The sequence below is a fragment of the Chelonia mydas genome, chromosome 2, assembly GCF_015237465.2.
Source record: "Chelonia mydas isolate rCheMyd1 chromosome 2, rCheMyd1.pri.v2, whole genome shotgun sequence".
Classification (NCBI taxonomy): domain Eukaryota; kingdom Metazoa; phylum Chordata; order Testudines; family Cheloniidae; genus Chelonia; species Chelonia mydas.
In genome coordinates this window covers 240,615,499-240,629,836 of record NC_057850.1, presented here as the reverse complement: position 1 = coordinate 240,629,836, position 14,338 = coordinate 240,615,499, and the positions used below count along the sequence as shown (strand labels likewise).

At 39.9% G+C, this 14,338-nt stretch overlaps 1 protein-coding gene across 2 annotated transcripts in view; it reads right to left on the bottom strand.

Moving 5' to 3' along the window:
* VIPR2 (vasoactive intestinal peptide receptor 2) overlaps positions 1-14,338 on the bottom strand; it is an 83,186-nt gene that overhangs the window by 66,162 nt on the left and 2,686 nt on the right. For both annotated transcript variants that reach the window (XR_006289120.1, XM_027830938.3), the window contains exons 2-3: positions 9,982-10,084; positions 294-401 (exon numbers count right to left, since the gene is read on the bottom strand). Coding sequence is in view for 1 of the 2 variants with exons in the window: in XM_027830938.3 (XP_027686739.2) it covers positions 294-401; positions 9,982-10,084 (211 nt within the window). In the remaining variant the exon portion in view is untranslated. The remainder of the gene's footprint in view (positions 1-293; positions 402-9,981; positions 10,085-14,338) is intronic.

Sequence of the window (14,338 nt, the reverse complement as noted above, 5' to 3'; positions counted from 1 at the left end):
AAACAATAAATGCCATTTGGGTAATCAGTACAATTTGTTTAGTGCTGTCATGATGGCATCTCATACTTTCTTATTGGCGCTTATTGGCCTTCTCTCTCTAAAAATAAGACAATATCCTAAACTCCAAATACATGCTTTTACAATTTACTGTACATAAGCAAATTTGCAATAGACATAGAATAAATTTCACCCAACTGAATGGTTTCAGGTGAACCTTGCAGTGCGTGAGGTTATTCTTTAAAAAAAAAATAAGGCCATAAAATAAATACATAAAATAACTTAAAACAAAATACCTGGTTTGCTGAAAAAGTGGCTTAATACTTTTGGACAAGGGACAGTGACAGTCTCTCCAATTTCAGCAGGGCGCCAGCAAGTAAGGTTATCCCAAACTCCAGCACATCCTGTGAATGATAATGAAAGTTGCAGTCCTGAATCCATCAAACTGAAATGAACATCTGGAAATAAATCTTGGTCATCTTATTCCTACTTAAGCCAATGGGAGTTTTGAAGGAGTAATTAAAGAAGGATTTGGCCCTTTAAGGAAAACTGCTAAGACAATATTTACTAGGAGAATGGTAAAAGGTTTTAAAATAAGAGCCCACTGATTAGCCAGTCACTTTGCAAATCAGTGCCCTTGTTCTGGAAATGCATTTGTTTATGAAGTCTACCGCACAAATAATGTCACCTTGATGTGATCATCCTGAAGGAATCATCTGTAAGTAATGAAGATAATGACGATTAATGAGTAATTTCTGAGGGTTCATATGTATTAGTAGCAACACTAAATTTTAGAATTCCATTAAAATATGCTTAATTAAAGCTAAATAGGACAGGTGCTTCTATAGCAATACATACGACATCCAAAAAAGGAGTTCACTGCACTAAGCAATAGGATAATTAATTATTTGAGTCCATTCTGATTGATGTTCAGTGTTCAGGAGTTACAAAATCAACTTTCCTTACCGAAAAAAATTGGTTTTGGGCAAAGAACTCCTCTTCCCACAGATGCATTACCAGGGCATTTGATTCTAACTTTCAGAATGACAGATAAAGTACAAGGCCCTGATCCTGCAAAGACATATGGGTGTGCTGAACTTTATGGAACCTGGGCACAATCCAATGCCTTGTCCTTCCAATGACCATATTGGGCACTGGATCAAGCCCTGTGAATATTCAGTGGAACTAATCATAGTGCACAGAGCTAAACATGCACATAATTTCTTGCAGGATCAGGGCCCAAGTAAGCAGCCAAAATAATTAAACATTATTTTTATCAGGATTTATAAAAACATCCATTGGTGTATGTGCAAGATTCTGGGCAGTTACATCGATAAAACATTTTAAAAAATGTATATTGTGTTGCCAACAACTGGCAGAAACAATAGACTACCTGCAAATTAAATGTACAGTAAATGTAATGGAGAGAGCATTCAAAAATACCCTATCCTACTCAATACTTTTTACATCTTTTGGTAAAGGATGGTGGAAAATGTGTTCCTTTCAGCAGAGAGCATAAAAGGTCAAGCTGATTCAGAAACAGCTCACATCTTAGGATTGCTCTGCTAAAACGTTGATGGTCTTAAAGACACACCTGTAGATTTAATGTGGGTCAGTGGTGTTACACTTTTTAAATTCTAGAAAAAATATCAAAAATAAAAATGGGATCAGTAGAAAATAATGATTTTATCCATTTCATTTCACCATGACACAGCAAAGGCTAAGCGCCATCTTTTGTTAAACATGTCAGCTGTGCTACCTGTCACTGGTTTTACTCATTTGGAGATAACACCATCAACAGAAGGTAACATCAGTGTTCCAGCACTGGTTATTTTTTAATTAATGATAATTATGGTACAAAAGAATACGTTTAGTAATTTTCTATTTGATAAATCTACAGTACAAAATGACACAATGTACATTCCAACAGGGGTGGAATAGTGGGGGTCCTGAGAGGCATTGAACCAAACTGTAAACCCTGGATATGATAAAAACCACTTCAAGCCAGAGGGTGCAGCAGCACCCCCAGCACTCCTAGTTCCAGCACCTATTGCATTCCAAAATCTTCTGCTATAACCAACCTACACTGCTTCACATTGTAAGGCCAAGCCAGCACCGGAATGGAAAAACTTTACAAAAAATGGAAGAGCTTCAAAGTGATGTCTTGGCATTTCTTTAAAGAAGTAAAAGGAGCAGGTTGAGGTGGTGACTCCCTAAAGCGATCTGCTGTCTAGAAACCACTAGATGGCACTTAACAATTGGATTATAGCAGAGAGTGCCAATTCAAACAAAGTCTTAAAGAACTCTGGGAAGAGGGGTGTTTAATACTTTTAGTAAAGGACTTGTGTACAATAAACAAGATAAAATGAAAGCCGTCTGAAAATGAACCAATAGGTTGTCAGCTCGGCCATGGTTTGTTTTTAAAGTTTGGGAAGCAGTTAGATTTTGTACTTGATTTCCACTCACATGGTAATCAGACCATACATTGAAGAGGCCTCAGTGTCTATGGGCAATGTTTTTCCAGTCCAAGGCTCTGAATGCAATACTATGCAGTATAGCGTACATGGCAGTTTTCAAACATATGGACAGAAATTCTTTCTGCATCTTTTTATATGTAAATGAGAATGAGAGGAAAAGAGAGAAGGGCAAAGAAATTACAGGCTTAGGAACAAAGCAAGTTTAGAGTAAGCTCACTTAATGCTAATGACAAGAAGGTGACCACAGCCATAATAACCAAAAAATCAATATTGAAGAGCCCATTCAACAACACTACAGTGCATACAGTTCATAAACTAGTGAACTCCCAAATCAGATGTGTGCATACCACCAGAATGCCCATCTCAGAAGTACAGACATAGTTCTGGCAGGCATTTTAATGCCAAGGTGAGTGAATCATGTAACAAGCTATAACATTTCTTACCTCAGCATAGAGCACACTATTGGTGCATAACAAATAATAAGAATGAGAATTTACCTACAGCTGAGCAGTGCTCAAAAAAGGTGCAAAGTTATTTCCAGCTTTCCTGAACCTTTTTAGTCTGATCCTTACAACCAAAAACCTTAACAAAAGCGAAGGGACAAATATATAACCAAAGATGGGAAATGCTTTTTGAGAAAGTAAGATCTGACCCATGCATCTGAATGATCCCTAAATATACCTCTATAGTATGTGTGTTCTGAATTGACAACTCAAAGAGATTTTACATGTTGCTCAGTTAGAAGGATGATGCTAGATTCTATAAAGGAATCAGTTAGGAACAAGAGTCAAAACCCCTCCCTCCTTTTCCAGCATAATTTAAACATAACTAGTCATGCATTTCTATTGACCTGCTTTTCTTCATGGCTATAGGCTGATGTCACACTCTCTTTTTTTCTACTAAAACTGCTCACTTATTGTTGCTCTTTCTTAATGACCTTTATGATCTGAGGTTTAGAGCAAGGCTGAAGATGAGATTTTCTTAATGTAGGAAGGCATTTCAGAGGACTTTTCATTTTCATTCCACCCATCTTATATTACCACATTTACCTTAAATGCCAGTGAAAAAATGCCCCAGCAGTCTATTGTTTGAACTGTATATATGAAGTAAACTATTACAGAAGAAGAGGGCATAAAACAGGACTTTGGAAGTAGGAAAATCACAAGGAAGACAATGATAAAAATATAGCACAAGCCCCCTCCCTGATATAAAGGTGTCTGCACCCTTCAGCAGTCAAGGTCACAACTGATTAAGTCCTGGAAAATTCTAGCCCTGTTATAGAGGAGCACTTTCTTAGAGCTCCCTTTGAAAGTACTGGGGCCATATTGTGCTATCTGGTATTAAGTGGAAATGTGATCAGTGGAAAAACCTGCTTAAAAATGGATAATGCAAGAGGTTTCCAACTGCTAATTTTCCATCCGTCAGCTTTCAGTTTAAGACTAAATTTCCCAAGATGCCTTTCACTTAAGTCTCATTTCCCACCAAAATCAGACGCAAGCCTCTTCAAAGGGTCATATTTCTGATGTCCTATTCTGCCCTCAAACAACCATGCACAGCTCCCACAAAAGCTCTTAGATATCGTGATGATGGGCAGAGCACGAGGGAGAAAACAGAATAAGACTAGCAGTGAATTAAGCCTCATAAAGAGACAAACTTTCTTACCAGGTGAGTATACTCAGACCCACAATGATTAAATATTTTAAAAAAAAATGTTTAACAATATTTTAAAAACACCTACAAGGTTTAGTGTGTGGTTTCCACAGCTGGAGAAAATACAGTTTGAACTATGCTCAAGCAGAACTGCCTGTACACCTTTGTACTTCCCAGCCATATTAGATCCATTGTCATAGGCTTGACCAATGCAGACTTGACAATCTAACTTAAAACCTTTTAGAATTGCTAGTACTCAAGCAGCAATTTCTTTTCCAGTTTTTCTCATGAAATTATCAAACAAAATAAACCTTTCTTCAATTGAAAATTTTGAGCTGTCTACAATCTTAACATATCGAATAATCATAGTAGTCTGTTCCTTGTGAGGACAATCTGGCGTGGCATCAACAATGATTGAAAAATACTTGGCATTTCAAATTTCACCAAGAATTGTTGTTTGTATGAATGACACACATAGCTCAATAAACTTGTTTTGTATGCATGTGGAGAGATAATGGACTTGCATGTGCTTTTGACTCTCTTGTGATTCTCAAACACTTTTAACATGCTCTGATAAAAGTGGGTCATATTTGCTGAGGAGCTCAACTATGCCTAGGAAGTTTCCATTTGCACGATCACCAATACATTGACTGGAACCAAAGAAAGCCAATCCCCGCTCAGAAAGAAAAAGGATGACATTCAGGATGCGCTTAAGAAGTTTTTTCCAGTTATTAGCTTCTGTAGAGAGTTCAATCAAGAGTAAATTCTCAACTGAACTTTCAGCTGATGCTGCCCTACTGCCTGATTTCCATGAAACATAGTTTTCTTTGTGTGACGTAGAACTCTCATGTGATGGTATTCGGTCTTTCAACTTTCTCCAACCTCTGTTGATGCTCCATCCTGATTGATCAGAGAGAACTGATGCATTTACAGCACTTTTGTTCAAAATGTAGCAGGGTGCACAGTACAGAGATTGTTTTTCCGTACTCCAGCATAACCAGTTTTTTGTGTAGGTCTTACCATTTGGAAGAGTTTTTGTCAGCAGACGAGTAGGGAAAGCATGTATATCAGCATCTCATGGAATTTTACTTGGAATTTCAACACAACTAATTTGAAGAAAAGATTGCATTTGGGCAGCATTGCTCTTGCCACTAATTCCAATGTCAGTCACAGTCAAACCTGTAGTACTCATGACTTGCTCTTGATGTGTAAGATCTACATCTTCCTGTTGTTCCTGAGTTTCTTGTTCATACACAGGGTCTTCTGCTGCACCTGTTAGTGTTGGCACATCTCCTTCTTGACTACTGTCCTCAAGTTCAGGTATTGGCACTGAAATATCACCTGTTGCAGTTGTGGAGTTTTCATTATCTGTAGCATTGTTTGCTGGGTAAGGTGTGTTTTCCAATGGTTTGAGAAATGAAGTTATTGGTTTTGAGCTCTTAGCTGCTGCTATCCAAAGTTGAAATATTCTGCTGTAAATAAGTAGCTTATCTACACTTGAAATTTTCTACTGTAAACATGTACACAAATGCTGAAAAGACTTAAAACGAAGGAATACTAATTAAGAACACAACATGAAACAGTCAGACAGGTTATTATCCTTATCACTGAATCAAAACTCAAGCATTCAAAGTATAATATAACAGGCTGAGCTGAAGACAAAGGGATGATATATATATATATAGTAAACACAGACACGGATACAGACAGAGGGATAATGTTAAAAATTTAAAATGTGTGTCCTCACAAAACTCACTATACAAGATCATCCTCACAAATTTTCACCTTGAATCTGGGCCTATACACTACAAAAGCCTATGATGATGGCCAGGCTACCAAGCTAGGGTTCAACCAACCAACCAGTCACTTCTTTTAGCTACCATATGAAGATAATAATGAGGAATTCTCATACATAAATAATTCTTTAGTCAACTAGACATAAAACTATAAAGACACTAAAATGTAAGAATTCTCTACCTTTCAACACGCACTTGATCCAGCACCAGCCACTAGTAGTGGTTTGTCACTTCCACCCTGGGCCCCAACCACCCTAAGGATGGCCCTGGCTCTGGGGCCCGGAATTTCTGTCAACAGGCCTGCACGGGATCCTTGTTATTAGCATAAACTGTGGATTTGTTCAAAGGTAGCATTTATAGAATTTATACAGTGTTCGACTAAGAGAGGGCATGGTCCACAATATTGATTTGTTGACCCATGAAGACCACAGGATCTTCCTGGACTCCACAACCAAAGATTATGGGTATAACGCAAAAATTACTGGCAGGTGCTTTGTATGGCCTGTGTTGTGCAGGCGGTCAGACTAGACAATTGTAATGGTCCTTTCTGACCTACCAAAAACAAAATCATGACTCTATATTTCTTCTCCTTTTCACTGTTGATACACTTCCAGGCAAAAGGAGAGGCTGCCTCTCCCAGAGGGAATGAAGGCCTACCCTAAGCAATCTCATCACCATGTATGGCAATCAGATTCTGGAGAATTGTGCCCAGGGACTCGGGGATCAATCCTATGCCCATTCATGTCAGTGGAAAAATTCCCACTGACTTCAGTAGTGCGGGGCTCAGTGAGTTTTTATTCCCCAAGTGGGAGTGAGTTCTTCCATTGCTGACTAAATTTCAGTCAATGGGGATAGGCGGTGTTGTTGGAGCCACGTCAGTCCCAGGATATTAGAGACAAGGTGGGTGAAGTAATAACTTTTATTGGACCAGCTTGTCTCTCTCACCAACAGAAGTTCGTCCAATAAAAGATATTATCTCACCCACCATGCCAGTCAATGGGGAAGAATTTTAACATTATTATGACCTTGGTGTGACAGGTAGCAGATACCAAGGTCAGTCAGAAAGACGAAGCAAGGGCCATGTAGCCAGCCCTCCTGTTCAAAATAAGAAAAATATTTTTATTAATTTATTTTAATTAAATAAACTTTAGAAGTTTGATTCAAATTTAGGGCAAAGGTTTCAGGCAGTTCGTATTTGAACAAAGCCGACTAGCCCATCTCTAATTAAAACCATTTGAATACATTAAGTATTTACCGTTAAGTAAATTGCAATAATTGGTGTGTCTGTGTGTTGCCTTCCTGCTTATTGCTTCCTGTACCTGTTTGTTTCTCGGCTTCTGATTCCTGAACTTTGCATGCGTGCGTGCGCATAGCATTGGGGGTGTGAACTTACTCAGGGCCTGCTGCTATATGCCTGCCATTTGGACTGTTACGTTTTGTTCATACTGTTGCTGACTTAACTTGTTCATGGTTATTACATGTTTTGATTAACAACCTGCATTGCTTCAATTTCCTGGTGTTTTGGGATTGCTGTTATGGAGTGCATCAGAGCGTAACACAAATGTAGTTCGTTAACAAATCAAGGATTTATTTCAGTGAGGGAGCATCATTGTGAAGGGTATGTGTGTCTGAGTATAGAATATTCCTTAAACTAGGATATTTTGCTCATGAACAGAGACAGTTTATTGGTGCATCAAGGACACACATATAACAAATATTTCTAGATATGCAAGGGAGTATTATTAGCCTAGGGTGCCATTTGGCCAGTTTCTTGGAAGAAGTTATCTTTAACATCAGATGTAGACATAAGTTATCCAAGGGTGTTAAGCATACACCCAATAAACTGGTTTCGTTCCCCTGGATGTATTCTCCAGCCTAGCACTTAATTACATACGCAAGCCCTTCTTCTATGGCTGGGTCCCCTCTGCCCCGCTGCACTGAATCAGTACTGTCAGAAGTACTGCTTCCTTACAAGGCATGAGAAGAAGCATGCAGAGTCCTTTTGGGAAACGACCACTGTAAAATAATAGGAGTACTGGAAGAACCTGTTGAAAGGAAACCCTGCAGAAAAGTCAAAGCATCACATTAGCATTTCCTCTCCAAAAGCCAATGGCAGCTGAAATTCACAGCAGGGATCTCCTCCTTGGACCAGCCCAGCAACAATGAACAGCACAAGTGGACTTGGAAGTGAACTCAGCTGGGATTTTTAAATATCTCATAGTGAATTTATTAATGTAAGATTAATTATTTAAGCAGGCCTAGTAATCATTTCACCATCTGGCTACGCACTAGTATTTTTCATGTAACAGGTTTCTTCCTTTAACACTTATTTCCATAAAACAATTTCACCATGAATACGGAATCTAGGAGTAGATGAATGGTTTCAGTGGGAATTTTCTTGGAACAGAGATCCATGTCCATGAGAGTCACTGTTATTACAACTGCACTTCTTCTAATGCCTGAACCAGATTAATCAAAAGGAGAAATGATAGAAAAATATATTGCTTTTGACTGTGTTACTGCAGGAAATGCATATTTGAATATGTACTCTAGGGGTCACACGCTGAAATCTAAGAGACCTCCAGGGGATCATGAAATAGGAGTCACGGTAAAGGGATATTGCTGACACCTGGTAGCTTGGCAAGTTTTGTGGCATTGAATCCCAAAGGCATTACACAGGGTAGAAGAAACTCATTACGCACCACATGGCTCGATCAGAGGGAAATCCCCATACCATTATGGGAGATGTAGTCCTCGAGGGAGCACAGCCCATAAGAGGGAATTAGGGCCTCAGCCACAATTCCACAAGGCCATATGCTGATAGGGAAATGCAGTTTCATGTTTTGTTGAACTGATTCAAAATGAAATGCATTGTATCAGATAAAAAATGAAATATTTCAATTCAGAATATTTAATTTCAATTTTCTCAACTGAAAATCAAAAAATTTCCACATGAAAATTTTTGATTTTGTGGAAACTGCAAAATTCCTAGCCAGCTCTAGAAATTAACTTTTTGCCACAAGGTAATAGCTCTTTTCCCTCTCCGAGCCTCCCTGGAGTCCATTGTCTTCTAAACTCCTAAGTTCATCTCAAGCATCATGACGGGAATTGTGGGTAGGCTGTCTGTTCAAAAAAGAGATTTTTATGGCAGCACGTTTCCCTTTTCATCAATAGAGGGAGTAGAGAGCTCTTTCCCTTCTGGAGCTTCTGGCCATAGGCCATTATACAAATATAATATAACACTAATACTTTTAATGAAAATATAAATATAATAAACATATTCTTCCAGCTGAGGAACACCTTACCTAAAATGACAATAAATTTTTTTTTAAACAAAGTTCTTACTCAGGGCTTCCCTTCTAGGTCCATGCTACAATCTGCTTTTCCTTTGCATCACTAGATTATTTATTGTTTTCACACTGAAAACACCAGGGTATATTTCTTACCTTCATACTGAAAAGTATGTTTGCTCTGTGAACTAGTGACCTTGTCAGAGGCCCTTACTTGCAAGGAAAATATCATACATTTTTATTTGTTTTCTGATTATCTTACCTTCTACTCACATTACAACTGCAGAGAAAATCCCCTAAAAGCTTAAAACAGAAGAAAAAAAATGGAACTGGTCTCCTCCTCACAAAATCTAATTATAGGTCACTTTCTTTCTCCTCTCTCCTCCACCTAGGTACAGTAAGCTGCATGTGTATATTTTAAAAATTATTGTACCCAGAACATTGGGGTGGTGATGTTTCTTTTAATAAAACTGTATGGTCCAAGTGCACCCGTGGCATAGCTCCATAGATTTCAATGGAGATATATCAAGGATGAATTCGATCCTGTATCTGAATTGCCTTGTGCATCAGAACATTAATTAGGTCTCTCATCCTTAGTTTTTACTTTCAATACGAAGTCAGCATGAATTATCCAATTCATAAAAAGTACAGTCACAGCACAAATAAATTCTGAAAATGTAATTTTAACTGTCAAAGAAGTTAATCAGTGCTGATGAATAAGGATTTTTTCTTTGCAAGCTGTCTGTGCATTGCAGCACATCTTTTTCTTACCTTTAAACGCCACTCTTTTGACACTCTTTAGAAGTTCCATACATCTTATTTCCTCCTTATGAATCTCCAGCTGAAATCTGCATTCTGGGTGGATGCCATTCACCTGTTTAAAATGAACAAACAGGCCTGGGTCTTAAAGTATTTTAATTAAAATATTCCATGACGGATGCAACTACCAATCAAAGAATCGACATTTTTTATTTCTTATTTTAAGCCCTTAAGAGTGTACTAGATGCAGTCCTTTCTCAAAGTCTATGCATTTTGGCTTTTCAAAATGAAACATTAAAATAATGCTCTTCCACAAAAAGGAGCCCTCCTCAACTCCTTTCTGAAGCATTCCAAAACCAATAATGTCATTTACAAAAAGAATCCTTGACATCATAAATAGTGTATTTACCAACATTCTTCTGAGTAACTTCCCACCTCACCCCAATAGAAAGACAGTGTGTCAATCTGTACTCCAATATAACATCCTTAACTGGGAGACAAGTACATTTTTGATTTTTAAAAGAAAACTGCTTCATTTTAGAAAAGCTGAATTTGCTTTGGGTTTGGGTCACAATACTTCATTACAGATTCTTTGATTTAAGCAAGTAGTATGCAGTGGGAAACTCATTTTAAAACAGAGCTGCGTTGTTTTCATTATTTATCCTTTGCTTATAGTACTGCCCACAATATGCCAGGCATTTTCAAGACAGTCAAGAAGGGAGGGTCTCTACCCAGGAGCACAGACAGTTAGGTAGACTGAGGCTAGAGGAAGGGGAACAACAAATAGAGATTTTTTTTATTCAAGTCAACAAGATTCACGACAGGCAGCACAGTAGCAGAACTGGAGGAATGAACTTTAGAAGCTCACACAATGCACAGGAGAGTCTGCATGGAACAGGTGACTGTGCAATAAATTAACAAGCAGGAGGGTAAGGGTGGAAATGTTGGCAGAGTTGAGGGCGTAGGGACAACAGAAAATATTTAGGAATAATAATACATTTTAGTCTTTAGGAATATAGCAGTGAGATTAAGCAAATGAAACAAAATTATAAGGCAGTAAGACTTTGCTGAACTGTTCAATCAGGTGCACATTTTATAATTCACACACAAAGTGATGGTCTCTCTCTCCCCTCGTCAGCAAAGATTTAATAATAGAGTCCTGTGATGAGGTCTAATTTACAAAACACCATTACTTCTCCTATGAAGTATTATAAATAAGTGAGAGCCAGGATGGTCTTGGGTTTAAGGCAGTGGTGTGGGTCAGGAGATCTAGGTTCAAGTCCTTGTCGCGCTGCAGATTTCCTGTTTGACCTTGGGCAAGTCAATTAAAACCAGATTTTCAAGAGTCAGAGCATTGGATGTTCTATTCAATCTGGCCATACCATCACAGTGGAAGTGCATGAGTGTTAAGCACTTCTGAAAACTTGGCCCTTGTTCTCTGAGCACCTCATAGGCTTTGTCTACACAGCAATGTAAGCCTAGGGTTAGTGGGACTCAAGTCTGCTGACCCATGTCACGAAACCCTGGGCTTGAGCATCTACACTGCATTTTAACCCTAGGTTAAGGATTTTCTGACCCATACTGGAACCTAGAGCTCTGGCGTCCACACTGCAGTGCAAAGACCCAAGTCAAAGTAACCCTATCCCAGAGTGCCTTCCTCCCCCACAGTGTTGACACTCTAGCCCTATGAATATGTTGCACTGTGGGAAAACTCTCATGCCCATGTGCACCTGTTCTGAGGATAATTAGGACATCAGACTCTAGGGCTGTCAAACTATTAAAAGGAAACTGCGATTCTTAATTTTTTATATAATGGGATGTTCAGTGAAGGTGGTTTTGTTTGGTTGTTTTTTTATCTATTTATTTTTCTCTGTTTGTTTTGAAGTTTGACATAAAATGTAGGTTTCAGAGGAAAAACAGAGACACACCCCAGTCTGGCTGCTTCTGGCTGCAGAGCAATGAAGTGCATCCCCTGGGGTTGGGGTGCTCCAGCACGCTCAGAAATCCCTTATCCCTGCCCCTGCCGCACCCTGGGAGGCAGGGATAAGGGATCTCCAGGAGGCTGGGGGGAAGTTTTGGGGCCGGTTCCCACTCACCACCCTTACAGTGCATTCTGCCAGGGCACCTCTGCACACGGAAGGTGGGGGAGGGGGACGGAGAGTGGAGTGGGGACCAAGTGGCTGCCCTGCATGGAGGGGGAGGAGCCAGCGTCCTGGGGGTCATTCTCCCCCAGCCATGCTGAGCCAGTAGCTCTGCCACTCCCCCTCACTACAAGGCAGCTGCTTAGTTCCCGCTCCGCACTCTGGCCCTTGCTCCCAGGCCCGCCTTGCCCTCCCTGGGGCAGTGTGTGCAGGAATGCCTGGGTGGCGTGTACCAAAATCTGACTGTGTTCTTGTGACCAGCTGTCTTTGCAAAAATCTTCTTCTGATCAGTCTCCTTTGAAAACCCTGCAGGCTCTCTGATAGTGTGCTTGCAGACCGGTGTTCAGCTGAAAATGGGTTAACACTGACCTGAGCGGCTGCCTTTGCGAAAGGAGGTTTGGCTTCTGTTTGCAATAGCATGCAACAGACTGGACCACAGATTGTCCACTTAGAGAGGACTACGGAAGTTCCCCCAAGGAACTTGGATACATCCGGAGGACTTCCAGGACCCAAATCAAGCCTGGGCTGTGTGCCTACAGAAAAGCAATAGGGCTCGAACTCAAAGTCCCAGTTTAACATGGGCTCGGACCCTCAGCCCTGCAGGATCTTGGACCCTAGGTCTGAGTCCCAAGTTAACACAATTGGTATGCGGATACAAGGGTTAGGCTTGAGCCCAGCCCGAGCCTGGGCTTACACTGCTGTGTAGACATACCCTTTAAGGCCAGAACGGACCACCATGATCATCTAGTCTGACCTCCTGCACATTGCAGGCCACAGAACCTTGCCCACACAGTCCTGTAATAGACCCCCTAACCTCTGGCTGAGTTACTGGAGTTCTCAAATCATGATTTAGAGACTCCAAGTTACAGAAAATCCACCATCTACACCTGTTTAAACCTCCAAGTCCCCGTGCTCCATGCTACAGAGGAAGGTGAAAAACTCTCAGTGTCTCTGCCAATTTGACCTGGTGGAAAATTCCTTCCCAACCCCAAATATGGTGATCAGTTAGACCCTGAGCATGTGGGCAAGACTCACCCACCAGGCACCTGGGAAAGAATTCTCTGCAGTAATTCAGAGCCCTCCCCATCTAGTGTCCTATCACCAGCCACTGGAGATATTTGCTGCTAGCAGTCGCAGATCGGCTACATGCCATGGTAGGCAGTTTCATCATACCATCCCCTCCATAAAGATATCCAACTCAGTCTTGAAGCCCGTTAGGATTTTTGCCCCCACTACTCCCCTTGGAAGGCTGTTCTAGAACTTCACTCCTCTGATGGTTAGAAACCTTTGTCTAATTTCAAGATAAACTTATTGACAGTCAGTTTATAGCTATTTGTTCTTGTATCAACATTGGTGCTTAATTTAAATAACTCCTCCTGCTCCCTGGTATTTATCCCTCTGACGTATTTATAAAGAGAAATCATATCTCCCCTCAACTTCTTTTGGTTAGGCTAAACTAGCAAAGGTCTCTTTGCAGAAGGTAGGTTTTCCTGATCATCTTAGTAGCCCTTCTCTGCACCTGTTCTGGTTTGAATTCATCTGTCTTAAATATGGGAGATCAGAATTGCACACGGGATTCCAGATGAGCTCTCACAGTGCCTTGTATAATGGTACTAATACTTACCTGTCTCTACTGGAAATACCTCGCCTGATGCATCCTTGGACTGCATTAGCCTCAGTTTCCCATCTGTAAAATGGAAATGTTACTTCCTTTCTCCCACCTTTCCTCTATATTTTCTATTAAAATCATAAGCTCTTCAGAGCAGGCACTGTCTCTTACTCTGTATTTGCACAGTGCCAAGCACCATGGAGCCCTGATATACGTTAGGGTTTCTAAGTGTAATAATAAATAAAATAATAATAATAATAAAAACCTGCAAGTATTATTATTTTATTATTACTAATTATCTGCATTTTAGTAGCACTCAGATGCCCAATCAGGATTGGGGCCCTAATGTGCTAGGTGATGTATAAACCACTAGGAAGATATAGTCCCTGCCCCAATAGCCAAGAAACTGTCAAAATAAATAAAGTGTATTTTGTGATGTGTTATCCTGTTTTATAATGTGTTGATTTGCCAATTTGAAAAAAATCAGTAATCTGCAATATGCTTCCTACTCCTTATTATTTATTATTAGTGCTAGTGTGAATTGCAAATAATTTACCGGAGAACCACCAATGCAGAGTGTAAATCATACTGTAAACATTTTGGCAAAGAAACTTATGAA